Raw genomic sequence first — 10,856 nt, forward strand, 5'->3', positions numbered from 1 at the left:
CAAAACATTCTTTCTCAATGTATTCAGACACTCGAGCAGCACACCTCCCTTGTTAGGTGTGTTGGTTTGACTTTCTAATCAATTATTAGCAGGGAAAGGACAACGCCGCAGCCAATGCCTTCTCACACAGCAAATGAGGAGATCGGAGACTGGGCTGTCTTGCTTTATCAGTCCCAATTTTTGATATATTGCAGCAATCCGGGTAGCTCTCCTTTAAGACAAAACGTGTGGAGAGATAATTAAGGCTCTACCGGTAGATCCCAATTTGTAACTCGGGTATTCCCTCATGACAATTTGTTGTTTTACCAGGGACGCATTGTAGTCCCTCCCTTGGATGAATTAACGACAGATATTGGAGGAATTCCACTCGTCACCCTTTGGAGGACATGGCGGCATTCGCAAAATGAAAGGTAAAATTGCTTTAAATTTTTTCTAGAAAGGATTAGCAAGGATTCAAAACATTCATTCGTGCCTGCTATGTTTGTCAACAAGCAAAGCATCAGCTCTCTCTCCAGTCGGCCTTCTTTAGCCCCTACTAGTTCTGGCTCAAGTCTGGGAAGAGTTGAAATAGATTTCGTTATAGGATTACCTATTTCCGTGGGGTATTCAGTGATTCTGGTGGTGGTGGACGACTAACGAAATATACACACTTTTGTCCTTTGTGGAAGGGGTTTACGGCAGCCAAAGTCGCAACCTTATTTTTGCATATGGTTTACAACTACACGGGCTGCCCAAGTCAATCCGTAGTGATCATGATTCTATTTTTCTAAGTATATTTGGGCAGGTTTTGTTTCGGCTTAGTGGTACACGCTACAACATAGCTCAGCCTATCATCCCCAACGGATGGGATGAAGAAGCACTAACCGCCTGCAGAGCAGTATCTCCTCTGTTTTACTATGGACCAGCCTCATTGGTGTTTGAGTTTTTACCCTGGGCATAACTTTCTGCAACACGTCATGCCGCTCGTTGCAGGCACTACACCCTTCAATTAGTGTATGGTCGTGATCCTCCTTTCGTGGGAGTCCAATTTGGATGCTATGGATAGTGTGCTTGCCAACCATGATAGCATCCTGCGGGAATTGAAGATGAATTTGATTTGCGCGCAACAACGAATGGTCCAGTCAGCAGACAAGTATCGGCGACCAGTGGAGTTTCAAGAGGAAAGTTAGTTTATTTGAGGCTACAACCATACTGACAACTATCAGTTCGCGGAGGTATTTACTCCAAGCTGGGTAAATGATTTTATGGGCCTTTCAAAATCTTGAAGCTGTTGGAAAGGTCCCCTATAAATTGGAGCTACCATAGGACTCTTGCATACACCAATCTTCACTGTGTCCTGTGTGGAGCCATGTCATGTAATGCCCCTGCTGCGCCGTCCTATTACCTCTTTCGACATATCAAGGTCACCCTCTGATTTTCCCCTTACGGTAGTTGGTCGTCGCACAGTGCATAAGAACGGTCCTTGGTGGAGCAGCTTCTGGTGCAGTGGAAGTCTGTCTCTGGAGGACGCTTCGCGAGAAGATGAGGTATTTATTGCAAGCTACCTCCCAACCTTGAGGACAAGGTTGTGCCAATGGGATGGGAAATGTTAGGAGTGCAGATATGGAAGGTTTCAGGAGAACTTCGAAGAGATTCAACAACCTCCAAATGGTACAGGATTATGTGGCAATGGAAGCTGAATTGGAGGAGGTTTTATTTAGTAGTTATTTGCTTAGTTGGTGGGAAGAAGTTAGTTTGTTATTTAATCGGGATTTATTCGTATTAGGAATACAGAGTATTTCCTTGTTGCAGTGTTATGTTAAGTAATCTTTGAGTCAATTAGGTTGGCCTGTTAGCTATTTAAGGATTAAAGTTCTCTAAATCAGGGAGCAGAGTTTTAATGAAAAAAACCTCTTTCTTTATCTCTAATATCTTGGGAGTGTTTGTTCCTTTCATATAGAGCAGTTATGCCCTAACAAGTTGAAATTTAAAAATTAGAAAGGGATTTTTTGAGAGTTATTGAAGACAACACTTAAGTCTTGTTTTTAAGTTAAAAGCGTAAATTTTTTTTTTTTTTTTTTTTTTTTTTTTTTTTTTTCTATTAAGAGGAAATGACTGATTCTCATTCTTAAGGTGAAAAACAAACAAGCCATAATATTTGAATATAAAGACTTTTTCAAAGACTTCAAAGGTGAAAAACAACATGCCTTAGTTGTGAGTTAAAAATGTAGGTTAGATTTTTTAAACCAAAATTGAACGAAACAAACCATTGACATATTTAAGAAACACTTTGAGATGAACAAAGAGTGGTAATTTAAAGGTTTTTTTTTTTTAATCAATTTTGGAAGTAATAAATTTTATATTTTATTCTTTGTATTTTCAGACAAATATACCGAATGCATTTTGATTTTTTGCGTTTTCAAATACTATTTTCAGACAACATATCGAAACGTTTTCATTTTTTACTTTTTTCAATCCTTTTCAATATTTTCAGAAAAATAGGAAACAAAAACACAATTCTAACTAACACACCCTTAACACTTTTGTAATTTAAATGATTGGCCATTGGATTTAACATATGTATTTACTCTTGTTATTTAAGGATATAATTAGGGGGCGTTTGGTTGGGGGTTATGTGAGATTATTGGGGTTGTGTCATCTTATATTACTTAATTACTACGTTTGGTTGTCAAGTAATATAAGATTCCGGTAATATTCAAATACCAATAATAGTTACTGTTGTAATATTGGAGATAATCTGATTATTTTTATTTTTTTAGATATTGTAAGATTAATTGGGTAATCTTTTTTTTATTATAATTCTATCTCTTATTAATAAAATTTTAGGACAATAATGCCCTTATTTTTAAATTTATTTACATGAATCTTGCTTTTACCATTTCACCTCAATTAATTAACTTTTTGGATAAAATTATCCTTGAAATCAAAACAAATTTTAGCTTACCCAAGCCACCACCCCCACCTACCTGCCGCCAGCCAAGCCACCGCTGGCCGCCGCGGGAAGTCGCCGAAAGTCAGTTGGAGTCGCTGGGAGTAGCCCACCATCACCGGAAATGGCCAGATCTATTCTAGCCATTTTCGGCCAGATCCTTAGCCTTTATCGGCCATATTTGAATGAGATATGGCCGTTAACGGCCAAATCTTACCCAGATTTGGCCAATAATGGCTAGGGATCTAGCCATTTTCAGCCATATCTAGTCTGATATAGCCAGTTTCAGCCATCAATATGACTAGAAACAGGCATATTGGGGCCTCTCGATCACAGCGGATTGCTCACAATGACTTTTGGGAGTGGTTTGTTGTGGCAATAGGCGGCGACAAGGTGGTGGGGGTAATTTTGCTATAAATTAAAGTTTTATATAAGCAGGGGTGTTTTAGCTAAATTTGAAATATTGGGGGTTAAAAATTATTTAAAAAATAATAATAAAAATAATATTATATTAATATTTAAAAAAAGAGCAATTTAGTAATTTAAATAACATACCCATCAATTTATTTCTTCTAACCATTTTCTTAAAGATTTCTTTAATTATTTTTTTAAAAATTTCTAATAATCTTTAAGGTAATATAAGATACCAACAATCTAATATTTTCAATAATCTAATATCCCCTAAACCAAACGCAACTTAGAAGTAAGGGCTTAATTTGCCTTACGTTTTGGTCTAATAACTCAAGGTCTTTTATCTTTTAAATATTAGAAAATACATTTCTTAAATTAACAATTGCTAATCCAATTTTAACTTTAAAACAATATTTCTTAGACAAAGACCGGACAATTATCTCGATTTTACGTGACATCTTACATATATTGGAACCAAGAGTTCTACCTGAGTAGTTTAAAGTAGACTCAAAGTACCACGGGCCAAGAATTGTCTCGACGCAATTGTAATAACAGCGTAAACTTGGAGGGTGGGAGTGAGAGTGAGCAGAGTAGCAGATGGAAGGCAATGGATTTGAAGTAAAAGAGGCAGTGGGAAATTGCCTTGGCAGCTTGGTGGACCAAGGCAGCAGAGACAGTCACAGATACTACTTGTCACGTAGAACTGTTTTGGAGATGTTGAGAGACCGGGGTTACGATGTTCCTCTCTCTGAGATCAATCTCTCTCTGCACGATTTTCGAGCTATTCACGGCCAAGACCCAGATGTTGACCGACTCCGTATCTCAGTTACTCATCGATCATACCCTTCTAAAAGGGTAAACTTCTCTACTTTTTTATATTTTTATCCTAATTTCGTGTTCATAATCTTGAGGATTATTAGTGTCACTGCATGGAGCTTGAGGAAAGAAGAAGACCTGAAAAAGGAAGTTTTTTCTTCACATTGTAATATTATCAGAATCTTTCCCTTTTTTTTTTTTTTGGGTTCCAGAGCTGAGGCATTATATTAATTTTTCTTCTGATTGCAGCTTTGTTTTAGGCCTTATGGTTTGGGCATCAGTTTCCACTAAAATTATGGCTAATTTATGACGATTTTCTTTTGATTGTAAATTTAATTTACTATCTTTTGGGTTTCGGACTCACTAGAATAGGTTAAATTATGAACTTTAGGATATGTGATTTTTAGTCTAAAATTTGTTTGCAATTTGGTGCCAAACTAAGTCTGAATTGTTTATCGGCTATACCACAACAAAAATGCACTGTACAGCTACAGCTGCTGCGGGCAAAGCACAGACAGTGGCACTCTTAATTCAGTTACTTTTAGTAGTTCACTTGCATGGTCTGTTGCTGTTACTTAATGTCATTATATGCTAATAATTTATTATTTAATGTGATGAGTTATGGATTTTTCCAGTGGATGTTTTTGTGATTGCAGATAGTGGTAATTTTCTGTGGGCCTGGCATGATTAAAGTTAATGTAATCCGTAGCATTGCAACTCAAATTGTTAATAAAGATAGTTTATCTGGGCTGATATTAATCCTACAAAACCAAATAACAAACCAGGCTCTGAAAGCTGTGGATCTTTTCCCATTCAAAGTGGAATTATTCCAGGTATCTTTTCTGATATTAAGTTTTCTTTGCTAGATTCCTCTTGTTGATATTATTTTTATTACGTTGGATTGGGAATCATTTTAATTCAATTGGTCACCCATTCATTTAACCATTAAAATATATCCAGTTTCAGGACTTTTTCTACATGGATGATTGACATGTTTGTTGTATTTTGTTGGTTATTTCCTAAAGATTAAACCAGTGTGAGATCATTAAGATTGCTGTATTCACTCCTATATCTGGCTTTCTAGGTTACTGTTTTCACAGTAGTCAAGAATCAGGGATGTGGTATCACAATTTTTAGGCTACACAATGATAACCATGGCACTTGTGCGGGAAGGAAATTTTGAAGTAGGTTAGATTATGTCTGGCAATCATGCTGTAAAGGTTATATCTTAAAAGACCTTAATTTCCACTGACAAGATACCCTTTACTAAGCCATTTCATGCTCTTCTTTTTCCATCTCTAGTGGCATATCTGAAACTTAGATTAGATTTAGATGGGGTCTGTTTGAGTGAAAACCAAAATCATATCTCTGAATTGATGGGTAGGTATTGACATGAGATTCACATGTTGTGAATATTTCCCTAGCCTTTGTTGTTGTTTAGGACTAGTTTCCTATCATTTTATGATCTTTATTGTTTGAAAATGGATATTGTAAAATGAAAATGAGAAGTTGAAGTTTGCTCTCTCAAACTATGAAGCAAATTGGTTTTTGTTTATTTATATACAATTTCTTGAGAATGAAATAATAGAAGAGCATAAAACCTGTTGTTAGGCCCTTATCTATTAGCTTAAGCTTTTAGGTTACTTGGTAACGTAACAATCTTGCTTTGAGAAGTTGAAGATAATATATCATTTTTTTGGAGTTTTGAGAGGTGAAAGTAGTTATTGGTAGCATCTGCCTCATACATGGTGCCTCTTCTTGAACCAAGTTGCTCAAGTTGTGTTTTCCGTAGTGAGAGGGAGGAGGAATGATGATTTAGTTATTAATTTTTTTTTATTTTTTTATTTAATTTCTGGACTTTAAATAATAAGTCATATTATTCTAAGATTTAGTTATACATGCACAACATACACTCATAAAGTAATTTTAAAGTGTGAAAATTTTCACACACCGAGATCAAGTAAAAAAACTCAACATCTTTTGGCACCTAAACTCACACAATCAAGTCTTAAAAAAGTATATGTAGCATTAAAGTAGTGTAAATCAATGATGAACATGAAGCTTATAACTGTAACCTAAAAAGTTGATAATAAAAGCTTCATGCCCTAAACATTGTCATCTTACCTCTTTGTGATGTGCAATGTATTTAATGAAGATGCTAGTCTCAATTTGATTTTGTGCTTCAAAGCTTTTGTCAACTCTCAAATGATATTGGAGGATTTCAATAAAAATGGTGAAGATAAGGGTTAAAGGAGTTGTTGTGGTAATATGTTTAAGAAGGGCACTTTTATCACTTCAATTGACTGAGTGGTCATGTTGGCTAGGAATTAGATTTTCTCCATTTTTTCAAACAAGCTCCTTTTTGGGTGTCATTTCAGTTAATCTCTGTTATCTTTCTTGTGATTTGTTTTCTGCTTTCCAATATATCGTTATGTCTTACTATGCTAAGTCAGTGGTTTTATTGTTAACAATTTATTTGTATGGTTATGCTTTGCTACCAACTTCTCTCACCAATATCTAGTAAGATAACCAATTGATGGAAAGTAATTGCTGTCTCTAATTAGAAAAATGATGCATGACAGAAACTATAGGCCGTCTCTAATATGTTTATGCATTGTTGTGAGGGTTATGGTAAGTATGGGAACTAAGTCATACTTTTGAGGTTTATATAATGCTTTTGAGGTGACAATATGATCAATGAACAAAGTTTTATGAGTTGTCTTTATAGCTGTGAACAGCAGCTTTTGATAAGTAGAAAAAGAAGAAAAGAGAAGGATTTGGGCATTATACCTAGATTTGTCTTCGCATCACATCTTGGGCTGATTAGATGTTGAGTTAATAGTAAAAGTCCAGGGATCACTTGAAGAAACCTATGGCATCACAGCTACATTGATATGCATCATATAAACCATAAGATAAGCTGAAAGCATTAAATTACTATATATTCTTTCATACTTCAGAGAATATCCCCCAAACATATATAGAGAGCTGTGATACAGCTTAGTTAACTCCTGAAAAACATTAGAACTTAGGGAACAAAAAATTACTCTTGAAAAAACGGAATTATTAAGACTTGTTACCAATGGTTGCATTATGTTCTTCTTGTTGCCTCATCAGCCAAAATTATTAGTTCATTATGATATCCCGTGCAAAACAAGTTCTGGGTATTATGGATTACCGATTCTATCAAGATTACCTATGTGGGATCCTGGAAAAGGGAAAGAAATTACTGAATCCAAATTCTTTGGTATTTAACTCACAGTACTTCACAGGATTTGATGCTACATTTGGTAACAAAGAATGTCAAGGGAAATGAAGAAATTTGGAATTAGTAGTTGATTGTGCACTCATAAGGGTTTTGGTTTTATTTCCTTTTTCTTCTAGACTGCCAAATTGGAATATTTAAATTAAGATCTAGGTAATCAACTCTATATAATTGACTTGAAAGTTATAATTGAAATTGCCATATTTTCCTGCATTTGCAGCATTGGGCATGTGTGTAAATTAACTGGTTCAGAGATTACTTATCCATCTTGGGTTGCCAACTATACGCATGTACCTTTATTGTTTTAAATTATTTTACTTCAGAACTTTGGAAACCTATATACTGCTTTTAGCTGTTAAATGAATTAATTCACATGTTTGTTCTTCGACAGTGATTTGCCTTTGTGTGTGCAAATTCTGCTGTTAAATGAGTTAATTCTTCATTTTCGTTCTTCCTGGCATGATCCTTTGTGTGTGCAAACTACTTATTTTGCTGATCTAATACAAAAAGTTATTAGTTGATTATTTTTTTTTAAATATATGCAATAAATTTTCAACATGTTCTATGTTCTTGATCTCTCACTTGACTTGGTTTGTTATCAGATTACGGACTTACTCATTAATATCACAAAGCATGTCTTGAAACCCAACCATCAGGTATTGACTGATCAAGAGAAGGACAGAGTCCTAAAGAAGTATAGTATAGAAGAAAAGCAGGTCAGTTTGGTACTCCAGTAAAACATATAAATAAAATAGCTCTTTTTGCTGTCTTTTCTGTTGGTTTGCTTTGTTCTTCATGATCGCCTACAGACTTCTTGTGCACTAAATGTCACAAAGGTTAAAATGTTTATCCAAAGCCTTAATGACAAACAATTTAAATTTTTTCCCTGATTAATGTATAAGCTATGTAGAAAGGCCATTTTTTTTTAATAAATTTGGCATTTAATTTAAGGAAATGCAAAGAGGGTTTAGTGATGAGGGGCTTTGGAGATAACAAAGTTCGACACTTGGATCTGAAAATTTAAAACTTAAGACATTAACATATATTCACAATGTGTATTATTTCAAGTGTGCTTGGTAAACACATTACCATTTAGCACTTAACTTAATACTTCACTTAAGTAGATCAATTAGTGCACAATGTTGAGATTCTCTTTCTTTTTGTTCATAATGTATGTAATTATAGAACTTCAACTATAACTATCACCTCTATCCAACCAGTAATGCTCTCACCAATCACAACCATACTATCATCACTGTCTCCACCTCTATCACAGTAAAACTACCATCAGATATACCATTGTACCATCATCATATGATTATTATCACCACCATTGTACAATTAACATTTCTAATGCTGCTAAAACAAGAACCCTCACCATCATGCTTGCAATTTACTAATTTTTTTAGTATTAAAATATATTTAAATTATAAAATTTTCCAATTTTCATGTTTGTATTATCAACAGTCAATTTAATGTTTTTTGCATTGCACTTCAGCACTTGCACATAATGCTATACTACTTTTTTTTTTTTTTTTTTTTTTTAATCATCATACCACTCATCCCAAAAAATGAGCCAAATCCCTCCCTCTCCCTGCCTCAATGCTGGTGTGAGGCACCTATCCAAGACCTCTTGTCGCAGAGGAAGAGATCTTACATTTTAGGTTATTCCCTTGCTAAAAAAACATTATTGTCAAACAATTATTAGTTTTCTGGTCTAAATTTGAAGTTATATGAGTTAAATCCATCTCCGAGAAGTCATTCCACGCTATGTCTAGTTGTCGACATTTATTTCAAAAACTTTGATTTACACAGTTTCTGCATCCATGGGTAGATGAACATAAATTGGAATCAAAGACAAAGAAGTATAATATCTAGTGCTTACTGTTGAATTAATTTCTGTAGATACATATTTTATGCTGGAAGAATGTTCTAGGAATGAGAGCAAAAGTTTTAGGAATGATAAAGGATCTGGAAACCTGAAGTTGGATTAACATAAATTAAGAACCGAAATTTAGAGGAGAATGAATGGACTTGTGAGACACATGCTAGTATATATATAAGAACGGTACATATTATTTTCACTTGAATAGTAATGATGCATTTCAAAAGTATGTAATTGCCATGGCGCCAAAGGGTTTCTACTGGATTGCTAAAATTCTTTTGGGGTTTATCAAGTAAGCGCATTATCTTGCTACTCCAGTGCTTTTGTTGGGTGTGAAGAATTTCTATTTGGCATCATTAATTTCTAGTTTTCAGTTATGAGAGAATTAAAAATTCGTCGTCAGCAAAAAGGTCCCTCCTAAGCTACTGGCAATTATTCCATGTACCAAGCATTTTACCCAAAGGTAAATAAACAATAAAACAAATTAAAGTAAACTTGAGGAACAATATCGAATTTTTCTGGAGTAACATTTTACTGTGCATATTTCTAGGTTAAAAGTCAAAGGTACTTCTCACTCCATGCTTTAGGCCGTTATAAATTCCTATACTTCCATATGCAGATAAAACACTATTGGCTTCCTAGTTAGGGTCCCTTTCTTCTTTGGTAAACATTGATTAAAGTGAAGGAGAACCACCTCATGATTAGGTCTTTAGTAAACAACTTATGTAAAAGTATTTTGAGCTAATGAATCCATCTGTCACTGAATTGCTTTCCTAGAAGAAATTCTTAGTGTTCCATTATTTAAGTTCTTGTTATGGTATGAAAGAGTTTGATTTATATGTGCTAACTAGAAGAATATCCACGCGTATTGCTTGCATTACCTCTTTTGCATAAAAAACTGTTTTAAAGACAGTTTGGAAACTTCTTCAAGTACTGTGCATAACTTGTACCTGGGAACATGTATTGCTTCACCTTATCGATCAAATTTTACTTAAACTAAGCATTTTTGTCCCAATATTCCTTCTCAGCTTCCTAGAATGTTAAAAAAAGATGCAATTGCACGCTATTATGGACTGGAGAGAGGGCAGGTGGTAAAAGTAACCTATAGTGGCGAAATAACAGAATCGCATGTTACCTACCGTTGCGTCTGGTGATGCATTTGTGATTGTGAAGCTCTTTTGGTATATTATTCATGTAATGTGTAATCTGCATGTACTATGAACTCTTTCAAACTGCTTCTAATCTTTTTGTAGTTTTAGCAAGCCTCTGTTTTAAGGCAAGTTGTGGATCTCTTATGTATGAGCAACTGAATATTTCTGTAGCATAGAATCCATGGTTTCTGCACTCATAATTGCCTTACAAAACTCTGGACTTAGAAGTTTCTTCCTAATGCACTCTTAACTTTCTCTGGAATCAGGATTTTAGAGAGAGATGAAGTGAAATATTTAAAAAGAAAAAGAAACTCAAAACTTGCTTTATATGTAATAGTATTTCGTTGTATTATTTTCATCGAAAGATACAATGGAAGTGCTACATAAATACTTTGTGAT

At 34.6% G+C, this 10,856-nt stretch overlaps 1 protein-coding gene across 1 annotated transcript; it reads left to right on the forward strand.

The window, feature by feature from the left end:
• Nucleotides 1–3,813: 3,813 nt before the first annotated feature.
• Nucleotides 3,814–10,652, forward strand: LOC116114180 (DNA-directed RNA polymerase V subunit 5A-like). The gene is made up of 4 exons (XM_031400338.1): nt 3,814–4,195; nt 4,813–4,989; nt 8,024–8,137; nt 10,335–10,652. Exons 1-4 carry the CDS (start codon nt 3,938–3,940, stop codon nt 10,458–10,460), a joined length of 675 nt encoding a protein of 224 aa, XP_031256198.1. The 5' UTR covers nt 3,814–3,937; the 3' UTR covers nt 10,461–10,652.
• The last annotated feature ends 204 nt before the right edge of the window (nt 10,653–10,856 follow it).

Source organism: Pistacia vera, unplaced genomic scaffold (genome assembly GCF_008641045.1).
Source record: "Pistacia vera cultivar Batoury unplaced genomic scaffold, PisVer_v2 Contig701, whole genome shotgun sequence".
Classification (NCBI taxonomy): Eukaryota; Viridiplantae; Streptophyta; class Magnoliopsida; order Sapindales; family Anacardiaceae; genus Pistacia; species Pistacia vera.

Bases quoted from the DNA above. Each gene is read 5' to 3' on its own strand.
- LOC116114180 (XM_031400338.1), top strand. From the start codon at position 3,938: ATGGAAGGCAATGGATTTGAAGTAAAAGAGGCAGTGGGAAATTGCCTT. The intron at 4,196-4,812 runs GTAAACTTCTCT...TTGTGATTGCAG, and splicing joins GATCATACCCTTCTAAAAGG to ATAGTGGTAATTTTCTGTGG. The intron at 4,990-8,023 runs GTATCTTTTCTG...GTTTGTTATCAG, and splicing joins TCAAAGTGGAATTATTCCAG to ATTACGGACTTACTCATTAA.